The sequence below is a fragment of the Hesperophylax consimilis genome, chromosome 18 (genome assembly GCF_061612785.1).
Source record: "Hesperophylax consimilis isolate HC1 chromosome 18, BYU_Hcon_1.0, whole genome shotgun sequence".
Lineage (NCBI taxonomy): Eukaryota > Metazoa > Arthropoda > Insecta > Trichoptera > Limnephilidae > Hesperophylax > Hesperophylax consimilis.
In genome coordinates this window covers 16,245,682-16,258,819 of record NC_142853.1, presented here as the reverse complement: position 1 = coordinate 16,258,819, position 13,138 = coordinate 16,245,682, and the positions used below count along the sequence as shown (strand labels likewise).

The 13,138-nt window shown below is 34.0% G+C and overlaps 1 protein-coding gene across 5 annotated transcripts in view; it reads right to left on the bottom strand.

Annotated features, from left to right (window-relative positions):
- Positions 1 to 13,138, bottom strand: part of sdt (MAGUK p55 family member stardust) — a 258,609-nt gene that overhangs the window by 76,443 nt on the left and 169,028 nt on the right. For all 5 annotated transcript variants that reach the window (XM_089642614.1, XM_089642618.1, XM_089642615.1 and 2 more), the window contains one exon: positions 3,577 to 3,728. In XM_089642614.1, the coding sequence (XP_089498740.1) occupies positions 3,577 to 3,728 (152 nt within the window). The remainder of the gene's footprint in view (positions 1 to 3,576; positions 3,729 to 13,138) is intronic.

Below are 13,138 nucleotides of genomic sequence, written 5' to 3'. Positions count from 1 at the left end.
TCTCTAAAATAGTGCATATTTTACCCTCTCCATGAAAACAAATAATATTCAGCCTTTCTAGTTTTGTACGTTTTTTTGTCTTGCGCCTATTTTGGTCGATAATATATCATTTTAATAATTTAATAATAATTCTATTAATAATTAATAATAATAAAAATTTAGGCGTATTAGATCTATCAAAAAATTTATATATAAAGATGCAAAAGTCGGTTATTTTGAATACATGTAGGATAAAAAAAGATTTTTTAAATATTTATGTTGAGGGATCAGTAGGATTTATAGGCCCTGTTAGGAGTTCTACCGAGCCGAACCAACCCTCTGATATGAAAATATCTGGAGTCGGTGAATTATTTTCCCATTTGATCTTTGGTGAGTTGACGTGTGGTTCTTGTATTGTTTTGTATTTATTTTCCTTATATAATGTTGATTGACTAGATGATCATTTGTGGAAAAGTGTGTGGAAGGGTTTAGTTTTTCCTACGGGGAAGATTTAACCCGGACATAAAATCGTAAGTTTGAAAAAAATTAAATAATTAAAAGTTAAAAATTATTGAATAATAATTAATAATTTATAAAAATTTTGCTAATAATTTCTCAAAATTTTCATCTTCTTATAATTCTCTAACTTCTCCATCCTCTGCTTGCAACCCAAACTAGCTATACATCATTTTTCTCATTTTTCGATTTTTTATATTATAGTAATGTATAGATTCTATGTCCGCAAACTGTAAAATTCACTCGCCATAACACAGGGTCATCCCTAGCATGGAGGGTGAAATATCACAAAAAACCACATGTACTCTCTAAATCATGTATCAATAACATAAATAAATAAATAATATTATGGTTATATTATTCAACGATACATTAAACTTACCCCTCATTTTTAAACATCAATAGTCTGAATAAAATTAACATACTTGTAGTGAAACGAAAGTTAATGATTTGAAAGGTTACTAAAAATCAGACATATTCCACATTATTTTCGATTAATCTTTACTACGAATATAATAACATTATGAATACCAAAATACATGATTTGGATAAATTGAAGGTTTTTCTATCGTTTCGCTAAGTAAAATGAAATAAAATTTGTTTATTACTAAACGACTGAAATATGTATTTTTTCATTAAAAATGCTGTTTTATAGTTAAGATTATCTGTGGCAGTTTGTGGCAGTTTCCTTTCATTAACTTTTTTTCTTTATTAATAAATTAATAAAAAAAAATTAATAAAAACGCTCTTGCGCTAAAATCGACCATTTCTAGATACGGTTTGCTAAACTATATTTATGCCTATTACCTATATTCTTATTCATATAAATCACACTTAAGAATGTACACATTTTTGGCTGGCAATAGGCATTACAAAAACACAATAACATTTTTTACGTAAACTTTGATTCAAGTTAGACTAGATAAGTCCAGCAAAGATAGTAAGATTACGATTAGAACCGACGTCGGATCGCAGAGATTGAAACTACCTTGGGTGGATCCGTCTATTGTCTTCGTGAACCATTATAGTCTATAATGGACCTCAGTGACTACAGTAACTCCCGCTGTTAGCTTCGAGGTCGCATCACCATCATCAAAGAATCATTAACTTAATTTTTTATAAGCATCAAAGCATAAGCAGTGGAAATATAATTCAATTGAATTTCGTTGGCTGTTAATTCGAAGACTGTGACGATAAAAACATTAAGAGCTTTATGTTTATGCAGTGCAAATTTGAGAAGAAAGATAAAAAATTCATATGCCTATTTCCTATGATTGATTTTTAAATATGATGTTATGTTAATAAGTTAGGCATAAAACAAGATTTGACATTTTTCCAAGCCAAAAGGATTCTAGTTATTATATTTGGTACAATTTGAATGACAGCCCCTTAAGCATTTTATCGATAAAATCGATAACGATGACAGATCGCCAACAGACAAACAGTTCACGTCTAATAAACACGTTTGACGACGCGATGTGAGCTGTTAATAACGAAAGTCTTTACCGATTCGTCCGCTTATAATATATAAATTTGGCGGGTAGGAACTTTTCAGATTTGACGCTTATTAAAGTAAAGTTGTTTTGAAAACCAGATAAAGTACTAAAAATAATTTGTGAAAAGTGTTGCCAAAAGTTTTCTAATGAAATTCTTCTAATATTTTAAGCTTGCAACACCTATTGGATGTTTAATAGTAACTAACTAACCATCACGCCGTTTCCCTGAAGGGGTAGGCAGAGAGGAAGGACCGCCAAACAACTCGGTCTTGGCACACACTCCTTGCCTCATTCACATTCATACATCGTCTCATTCATACTCTTCTATTATTCTGACTCTTGACATGGCCTGACTCAAGTATCTGATTCTCTTGGTCGTGCCATGTCTTCCACGGGCGTCCCCGACTTCTTCGCTTATTCGCTCTACATGCCCAAATCATCTAAGCGTCCCTTTCTTGATCATTACGCTTGCACTCTTTGCGGATCTCCACATTTCTCACACTATCATACATGGTTTTACTACACATACGTCTCAGGGATCTCATTTCTACAGCATTCAGTCTACTTTCATCCTTTCTCTGTCAGTTCCGTGCCTCACTTCCGTACATAAGGGTAGGTATCAGCACTCCATCGTGGACTGCTAGCTTGGCTTCTTTGGACAATGTTTTGTTAGCGCCAACTGGGTTCAGTCCTCCATTAATGGAGTTACATCCTTTTACCCTTCTATCAATATCTCTGTGAGCCTTCCCATATCTTGTAAACATTAAACTAATTTAATAATAAACAAGCAATTTATGATTTGTTTCTTCATTCGATTAGTGACAACATTTTAATTCAAGGTAGATTTAAAAATAATAATAATTTTGAATGATGTTATTTTTTGTATGAAAGGAAGGTATTTTTTAGTCCGTGTGGGGTACCTAATTCCGAATTCTGAAAAACACACATTTTCATATGTTGTTTTTCTTTTAGATACCAACAAATCACATAGAAAAAATACAACACCTTAAGCTACGTATACATAAGCGAGGCGAACTGCAGAACTGAACCTTAACTTATGTGTTGTTTTATAATTTTTGAGCGTACTTTGCGATTTTTTTCAATCAAAGGAATTTTATACAATTACTTTTTCAGATCGGCCAATGTGTAGAGATTAACTTCAGAATAACATCAATTTTACCAATTTTAATATTAAGAGCTTAAAAATTTTAAGTGTTCAAGGATATGTATGTTATAAATTGATAGAAATTCCGAATGCGGGGTTTTAAGTGCATATTTCATAAGAATGTAGGTATGATTATTCAAACTTACCCTACACTGCTTGGTACCTACTCGTAACTATAAATTTCTACTTCTTTGTATTTTCTTTACATTTCCTGTGAATTCATTCCAAATTCTTGTGTTATTATTTGGTAGCCTATTAAGTTTGTGCTCATTTTTTTATGCTTTATTTTATGAAAATATTTCCTTCATTAAAATAACAAGTTCTTACTTAAGCGCTAAAGTTTCCCCAATCTCCCCGAGTATTATTTTTATTTGTGTGTTATTTTTTTTTAACTTCAGTATTAGAAGCGTATAAACCTACCAGGGTCTCCGCTGAGCGAGAGCATCATTAGCATGTCTAGATCCTGCGGGGGCGCCGTGGCTGACAGGGGGTAGTCCCCCTCGGGCAGGCGCGCCTTTAGGGGCTCCTCTCCGCCGACCACCACGATGCTGGAGCCCGAGCGGCGCCGGGGCCTGGAATTATACAAAAACAAACTGTTAGAAGATATTGAATTATTAAAAAATTAAATAAATAATAGCTTATACGAAAAATACCCTCCACCTTACATACTCTTGTGTTTATCACTGTGCAAGCATATGTATCTATAAATTTTGAGTCACCGCATAAGATCGAAGGACATGGAATGGTTAAATTCTAGGCAGTCGAAGCAATACCGTACTGAAAGCATAATTTTTTTGCTTGTAGATACCATTTACTGATAAGATACAGCAATCTGCACCTATCAACAACGTCAATAATACGACTTCTGTGTTCCATGAGATTCGGAATTTCTGCAACAACCCAACTATTTTCATTTGGGAGTTTCATTTCCTCCACTGACCCATGAAATATCCATGTAATTATAAAAAAAGATCCATAATTGTTTGTTACGTAATTATAATACGTAAAGCCGTCCAGCAGTGTATTTATTTTCTTCCAAGAATGCGAGTTTTTGCCGTCATTCAAACAAATATGGTGAACGCACTGTACTTGTGATTTAAAAATATTAAATTACATCAACACTTTATTTCTAAATGAAGATTTGTTATTAGGTAATAATATCCAACATCCGACCATTGAAGGTCGACGGAGGGCGCTAGAAAATAAAGTCATGAATTATACTGAAATCCCACTGCTGAGTGTACCGATGCGTGAAGCTCGGGTTTACTAGAGGTCAGAGGAAGCGCGTTGTGCAAGGATGGTTGGGTATAAAACATGAAGAGTTATACCACCTTCAAGATGAAATTCGATTTGATATTTTTTTATTCATTTCAGTTTAACAGTCACATATTATTAAATTAATGCACCTCTACATTTGCGACAAAATTTCTTGTAAAATAATGACGTTATCCGATGCAAATCTTGGAAGCGGAAATTAACCCATTTCCCGACATTCGATCGAGCTTAAAACTCATGCTGATAACAATGCATTCCATCGATCGACTTTTGGTGGCAATCACGTATGCACATTGCACACGCGCGATACACACATTCTTTGTAATCGGATGACATTTCAGCAGTTTATATTATAAATAAATGTCGGTCCTACCCGATCGGCATTTGGCGAGGTTGAAAGAGTTTTCGAATGCAGTTCTTGGGTAGGAAGTTTCAATATCCAGTCAAACCAATTTTTTTTATGTTTTAAAAGCATTTTAAAATACGTAGATGCTTTATAATAAAATCTTTGTTTTTTACGGTTTGATTTTTTTTCATTTACAAAAAAAATATTTTAATCAATTGTACATCATACAATTCTATATCGCCACAGAGCTCTTGTTTCTTGGGAAATAATATGCACTCATTTTCTCGTGCGCTCTCTTGAATAAAATATTTGACTTAGTTTCTGGGTCGTCCCCGACTTTACCCCTTGACTCGGAAGTCAAAGAGAGAATTGTCATAAGTTATCGTGTCCTCTTCTATTCTATATGTTTAACGAAAGCTAGTAATATCTAAGGTAGTTGCAGCTTCGTTAGGTTAGGTTAGGTGAGATTATCATCCTTTTAATAAAAATTATTTTAAGAATACAAACAATCATCCTGCAGAGGTTCAGAATACTTGCTGGAATTCCAGGTAAGCTATTTATCTTAATTTTGACGGCTCAGATAAGTCATGGAAACAGTTTTAAAGCACTGTAAAGAATAAACATTTTGGATAACAACGAACAGTGGTACGAGGGAAAATGAGATACTGAGTTAAAATTTGAAACGTTAATCGCTACTTTGTGACAAGCGTTGGAATACCGATGTATCTTAACTTCAAAGCAAACATATGTTTGTTTGTCTAAAGCAATTAAAACTCTCGATCAGTGCGATCTGGTGCCACGAATTACGAACAACTCTTTTTGTCTGAAATTTAGAGGTCGACGCAACTAATTTTAGCTAGGTACGTCATTTACGTTATGAGCTGTGGAGCTTTGAAAGATAAATTTCACTGTCATCGTAATATCAGGTTCTCATCTTTCAACACTGCAGTTAGTTAAAAAGAGTGCGTTAAAGAATTTGTAAACGCGAGTGAAGCCGGGCAATAACTTCAAGAATACTGTGAAATAGATAATTTTAAAGTTTTTAATATGTTATTAACTAAAGGTTTTTCACCCTTTTGCACGAACATGAGATATAAATCAACTGATAAGTACGAGGAAACGTGCCGACTGCATAATAATGATGCACACAATTGCAAAAGATTGAATTTATCAATTACACAAAACGTTGCGAGAAATTGATAAACCGTAATGATACTCTTCTGCAGAAAGCGCAATATCACAATTTTTATATCTGATTCGTGCTAACAGAAATTCAATCACTGTAGTAAAGCAACACTAAAGTCTCTAATACTGGGTTATCCAAAAAGATGTTACCACTTGTATGGTACTACACAATTAAAAAATACAAATAACAATATTATTTTTATCATAATTATGGTACTACTATTTAAATATGAAACATAATAGTATATTTTTTTACTTGTGTACATAGTGTGTATTATTATGTTATTAAAATAAAAGTCAATCTCATGTAAGTGGTAACATCTTTTTGGATAAACCTGTATAATAGATGGATACTTCATCATCCACGCGAGAAGAAGAAATCAATGATTTTCCAATCAAATAACAGACCCTTGCCCATCATCAAATATTCATTAGAAGTACCGAATAAAGATTAAACAGCGATAAATCTGATTCTTGAGATTCGTATTATTTATCAACGTCATAAAACACGTTTATTTTTATATTTAAAGACATCAACAGAATCAATCATAATGAAATATCGTTTGCGTGGTTTTATTCAATCTTCAATCAATGGGATGTTTAATGTTTGCTACCTTACCTGACTCTCTTTCCAAGCACATTCCGCTACCTACATATGGTAATAAACGCCTTTGGAGAATGTTGTGTTGTATGTTTGTTGTATTTTCTACTGTGAAAGTACAGGAAACCACTGGAACGTTGCATACCTACGTAAGATTCATTCAGATTTCTAGTTTCTTAAGTGATGTCTAAGAGTCGCGTTCATCATCGTTTGCATTCACAACTGAGGGTTGATAATAGTGTTGCCAAATGATTAATCTTTACATATAAAAATATGACTGGTTTTATAGGGTTAAACAAAATGATAAGTAACAACTACATGCTCAACGGTTAGAGAGTGGTTTAAATGGGAGCGGTATGGGAGTGGTATGAGTGGAATAAATATGAGCAGTATGGGAGTAGTATAAGTGATATAAATGGGAGCTGTATGGGAGTGGTATAAGTGGAATAAATATGAGCAGTACGGGAGTAGTATAAGTGATATAAATGGGAGCTGTATGGGAGTGGTATAAGTGGAATAAATATGAGCAGTATGGGAGTAGTATAAGTGATATAAATGGGAGCTGTATGGGAGTGGTATAAGTGGAATAAATATGAGCAGTATGGGAGTAGTATAAGTGATATAAATGGGAGCTGTATGGGAGTGGTATAAGTGGAATAAATATGAGCAGTATGGGAGTAGTATAAGTGATATAAATGGGAGCTGTATGGGAGTGGTATAAGTGGAATAAATATGAGCAGTATGGGAGTAGTATAAGTGATATAAATGGGAGCTGTATGGGAGTGGTATAAGTGGAATAAATATGAGCAGTATGGGAGTAGTATAAGTGATATAAATGGGAGCTGTATGGGAGTGGTATAAGTGGAATAAATATGAGCAGTATGGGAGTAGTATAAGTGATATAAATGGGAGCTGTATGGGAGTGGTATAAGTGGAATAAATATGAGCAGTATGGGAGTAGTATAAGTGATATAAATGGGAAGGGTGTGGAAGTGGTATAAATGGGACCGGTATAAGAGTGGTACAAATGGTATAAATGGGAGCGGTATGGAAGTAGGTAGTATAAATGGGAGCGGTATGAGAGTTGTATAAGTGGTATAAATGGGAGCAACTGGATTGGGTACTTAGGTACTAAACATTATTATTTAATATTTTTGGAAGTGTTCAGGTTATTTTTAGGCACAAGACAAGAGATAAGAAATCCTACCACGATAAGCTATTAAATGACTCGTGTTACTGAAACTTCTAACAATTATTACAAGCAAGTGAAACATTTTCCCAACTAACATTGCATAACGAGTTTCAAGTAGAAAATTTTTATAATCCAATGTTTCAAAAAAAGCATTTTATCAAGCCATTGCATGAGTAGAGAGTAAACAACTTATTTTGATTGATTCAGGTCAAGTTCTGGCAAACGATTACGGAAAAGGTGTCAAGAAGTTGACTCTAAACCCATAACCATAACAGGTATTGTGATTGCGTTTAAGTCCACCAGAAAGAAAAAGCAACCATGTGGATTACGATTTTCACAAAGAGATTTCATTTGTTTGTATGTACATCCAATGGATTTGATAGTGTTTTATATCGCTTCTCGGACTGTTGGCTAAGATCAAAGTGTACTATCATTTTGAAACCACCGCGTGTCATTAATTTTAGACATCAACCTATTATATCTCCAAATAATGATAGCGTCTCAAGGCCTACGCTCAGACCCTTCATAACATTAGAAGGTGTAAATTTGATCATTTGGGTTGTTATGCCTACGCGTAGGCCTAGCAGATTGAATTGTTAAAAGTAAGGAAATAATGAAAATATGCATGTAATTTCTTGTTTATAATGTCAAATAAAATAATTTACACGGTGTCTCATGAAATCATCATGATACAACCAGGATTTTAGAATTTATATAACATAGAGAAACCAAAAAAAAAAATTTACCGGAAAAGTCAATTTTTCTGCAACTTAAGCTTGCATCACTTCAACAATTTTTAAAAGACATTAAACAGCTGATATTACCCCATAGTGACCGGTTTTTTTCAAATTTAAACGAAAATACAAATCAGAAAACAATTATACCGCCAAATCGACTCTAATGTGATTGCACTGTGAGTTTCCGGACACCGTGTATAATTTGAAAAAAAATAATGGAGGCAGGACGGTTATGCTAAAACGGGTTGGCGTGTTGGAGTGTTAAATAGTTACATCGTTTCATTAAATTTAATAATGTTTCACAACAAAGTTACAGCCATCCAAATAATTATATATCATTTCTAGTTAACTATCCCCTCAGAGTTGACATCTGTTTTAAAAGCGATTAAAAGCATTTATTCAGTCTCATTAAATCGTCGGTCACATTAGGGGTTTAAGCCACAACGACGTAAACTATTAATTACTCCCCAAATGGCGATATTTTTTCCAAATTTCCTGGGTTTAATGCTAAACGCAGCCACATTTATCACCCTCCATGGAGTAATCCACCAGAGGGGTAAAGCGCACTTCACACGACAATTATTTGCATACCGATCCCCATGCATGTAAACCATATCGGGATCGGCACCCATATGGAAAATTGTCACTTAACGCAATGATTTCTTTCATACCTACAATTTCATACAGATATGCAGATATAATTGGCAATAAAGAAGAAATAATATATTGGGACCGTAGGTACCTACCTAATAAAAAAACTAATAAAACTTAACGACCACATCTTTCACTTTAAGTAATAAACACAGTCTATTCTGGTCTATCTATACACAATATTTTATAAATATTATAAATACATATATACCGAATTAACAACGCAACATTTATATATTTATTTAAATATTGGACAATTTTTATAGCGCCGCTTTTGTGAGATATCACCTCAGGGGCGCTCCACACAATATTCCACATAAGCTGGCGAAAATCGGTGTCGAAATATAGCACAATGTATTTTTCGTACTGAAACCACGTGGAAAACGATTTGTATGAAATCTGTACGATAAATGTGTTGTCTAAATCCCTCATTTGTATTGGTAACGATGGGTCTCATCGCAAAAGCAGAGAAGGAGTGTGAAATGGGGGGCTTTCGGCTGAAAGATGAGAACGAATTCGGGTGAGATATTCACGGAAATAAAGACGTCTAAAGCCCTAACGTTATAAGATTCAATTAGCCTGGATCCATCGAATGCAGGAAATAAAACGGTGAAAAACGATCATTTAGCGTTCAAGTAATGGCTGGTAAGAATGATTGGAATTTCCGTGAGAAGTTTACAAGATTAATGACCGATACATCGAAATACCGCGATAGAAATGGATGTACTCTCGGCAGTTATAGCACGTTTACTTGAAGTTGATTGCCAACTGATATTAAAAAGCGGGGAAAAATAATTGTTAAATGAATACATATATAAATTTTTTTTTTTTTTTTTTCATATTCTCCATGAAACGGTTATACACCAATATATCATGGAGAAGATTACAAATTAAAAGGTTTACACAGGCAGTTTTACTATTTTGTCACATGCGTTATAAGATAGTTACTGAATTGTCTGTAGGTTACATTGAAAATGTCGATGGCTAATGCAGAATCGTTAAGCAGTTGAGTCGCTCTGTTTATTGGCGCGTTCTGATAGGCAGAAGTCCTCGCTTTCGGAGCATATAAGAGTGCATGGGATCTCCCTTTGTATATATATATACAAAGGGAGGGATGAATATATATATATTGGGTTTCCAATAAGAGGTGTTATTTTGATATTCAATCGTAAAAGATAAATGGTTTCATTGATTGTGTGGCACGTAGCGCCGTCTTGTTGAAAGTAAACGTTGTCCAGATCAATACCATCCAATTCCGGCCATAAAAAATCATGAATCATCTCTCGATAGCGCAATCCATTCACCGTAACTGTTGCTCCAGCCTCATTTTCGAAAAAGTAAGGTCCAATGACTCTTCAATGAATAACAATAACTCTTGGGTTTTCCGAGCCCCAGATGCGACAATTTTGCTTGTTGACGAAGCCGCCGATGTGGAAATGGGCCTCATCACTCAAGATGATTTGCATTTGATTCACTCAAGTGAATTTTAATAATTTCAATGCGTTGTTGATGCGTGTATCGTTCCATTTTTATTAATGGCGTAGTTTTTACTTGTCAAATGTCAAAAAATTACAGCTTCAAAAGTAACATCTACCGAAATAGCGGGCTATTCAAAATAACACCTCTTATTGGAAAATCCTGTATATATATTGTCGACAAGGAGCCACTTCAGCAAAGCAAGGGAGGATGATTCGTTTAATAAACATTAAAATAATATTTGGTTTTTGGAATAACTTAAATGTTAAATACCTTCAGTTGCTTTTTGATTTCTTGTGCGTTGTTTCACCAAGGAGAAACACGGCGGATAAGACAATAACACCCGTTCAGCTGATGATCATGGCATGACGAAATGAGAACGAATCTTTTCACCGACTTCTTCATTTGCAATACGGGTCTATTAGTTATCAACATTCATCTTCCCTCCTTCATGTAATCTAAACCCGTATTAACATCGCCGTTCCTGCAGATAATCCGCCTGTAATATGGCCAATCGGATCGGTAGCGATATAGTTCCCCCGGCTTACGAACCAAAAGTAAGGTAATTCATTGGCCAATTTAGGTAAATATCACATTTGAATGAATAGTGTGCGTTGGTCACTGTCAGTGGACTGTCACTGTCAGTGAGTTGTGTGTCGGGAATGTGATTCCTGGTAGACTTACCAGTGGAAACGTTTATATCTGCGAAGTAGTCAGAAAGAGCCTTAGGGCTTGTAGTTGGTGAACAGTCTAAAAACAACATACAAATAAAAAGAGTCAAACTGGCTGAAATGTTTAATACCTAGGGCAAACCAGTTCTCACAGATACTGTTTGAGACAACAATTTCTAAAAAAGGCAATTAAAAATGAATTATAGCAAATAATATGAGTTATTTGAAGGTTGGTTAAATTTTAAAAGCGAAAGCGAGTAAACCTTTTTGAAAGTTGGTAACGTGAGAAGCAGTTAATGTCAATATAAATCATGTTTAATATTTTAAAACAGTGTACTTTTTATATTCCTATAAATTTGTAAATTAATAGTTTCCACTATGGCACATGATTTTTCAGATTTAAAAAAAATAAAAATCAACGGTAAACAAAAAAAAACTGAAATAAGGAAATGATAATAAACAATTAATAAAAAATATATATGGCGTCCAATTTATTGTAAGTCATTGTCATTACATAGTGATATTTAAGAAACAAGAACAAAGAATAGTGAAATCGAAAACTGGTTCTAAAATGGGTAGGGAATATGCTATTATAAGTATTATTTGTGATTTCAGTTGTTATATGATAAGTTAGAAGATATTTTATTTAGATTAATATAATTGTTTATAATAATAACTAATCAATCACCGCTTATTGTATTATTGTTGTCTTTAGGTACTTATTTGTCTATACTTGTTTGACTATTCTTAATTTGTTCATTTTCATTGTACGTTTATCCTGACGAAGAAACCATTGGTTTTGAAATATGTCGATCCATTTTGATTAAATAGTGGTGAAAACAAAGTTATTTATTTTATTTTATTTCGAATGACGTCACGAGTGACTTTGCAATTATTGAAGAAATGAGTAAAATAAACGACTAGGTAATTCGCATCATTGAAAAAATGGAAAATAACTTGTGTTCGTTCGACAAAGGATTAATAGACTATAACCTTATTATTATAATAATATTATGAAGGTACACATCATTTCCAAACTAAAACTTACACAGACTTCTGAACCTGTTAGATAACAGAATCGTAAAAAAAATGTTATTTCTGTATCAAGTAGTATATTGATCAGCCAATCAGGCTGTAACGATTCTGCCATGTAATTTTTTTTTCAATTTATTTACCCACACCTTAAAAATTTTAATATTAATATTATCATTATTTTAATTGTGAGCGAACGACTCAAAGACCCGCCGCCCAATGAGCGTGCGTGTTCGGTGCCCATAGTCCGTTCTATGCCCCGACACCCGAGGGGACAGGCAGTGAAAGTGAGCCACCCAGCGTGAGAAAGCAACTCCGCATCGTGGGCCACCGCCACTTGATACACTCGATACACGCGAGATCAATGGCGATGTTTAGCGGTCAAAATTGTCTCCGTAATCATCTTGACCAATTTTTACGTGGGCCAATAGATAATCAATCAATACATTACTCGGAATTATTGTAAACTCTGTTAAGTGAGCACTTGTATCAAGTTTCCCCGAGTCAGTTATGGCCTACTAACCGGGAACTGGCAGATAAAAGCTGTTTGAACACTTCAACAGTTCATTTTGAAAATAATAGAGGGCGCCACTTCCGTCTACAACAATCCTAAATTGTACAGTCATTTATAATAATACTATCAGATTGTGTGAGATGAGAGAGGAAAAAGAAACCAGAAAAGGCAGATTGAGAAGTTCCCATTCAATAAGAGTTAATCAAACATTGCTAAAGTCTTGTGAAGAAAAAAATCGATGTTGGTATTTTTTTTTTAAATTAAATTTAGATTTCTCAAGAGAGACGTTTTAAGAGTCTTTT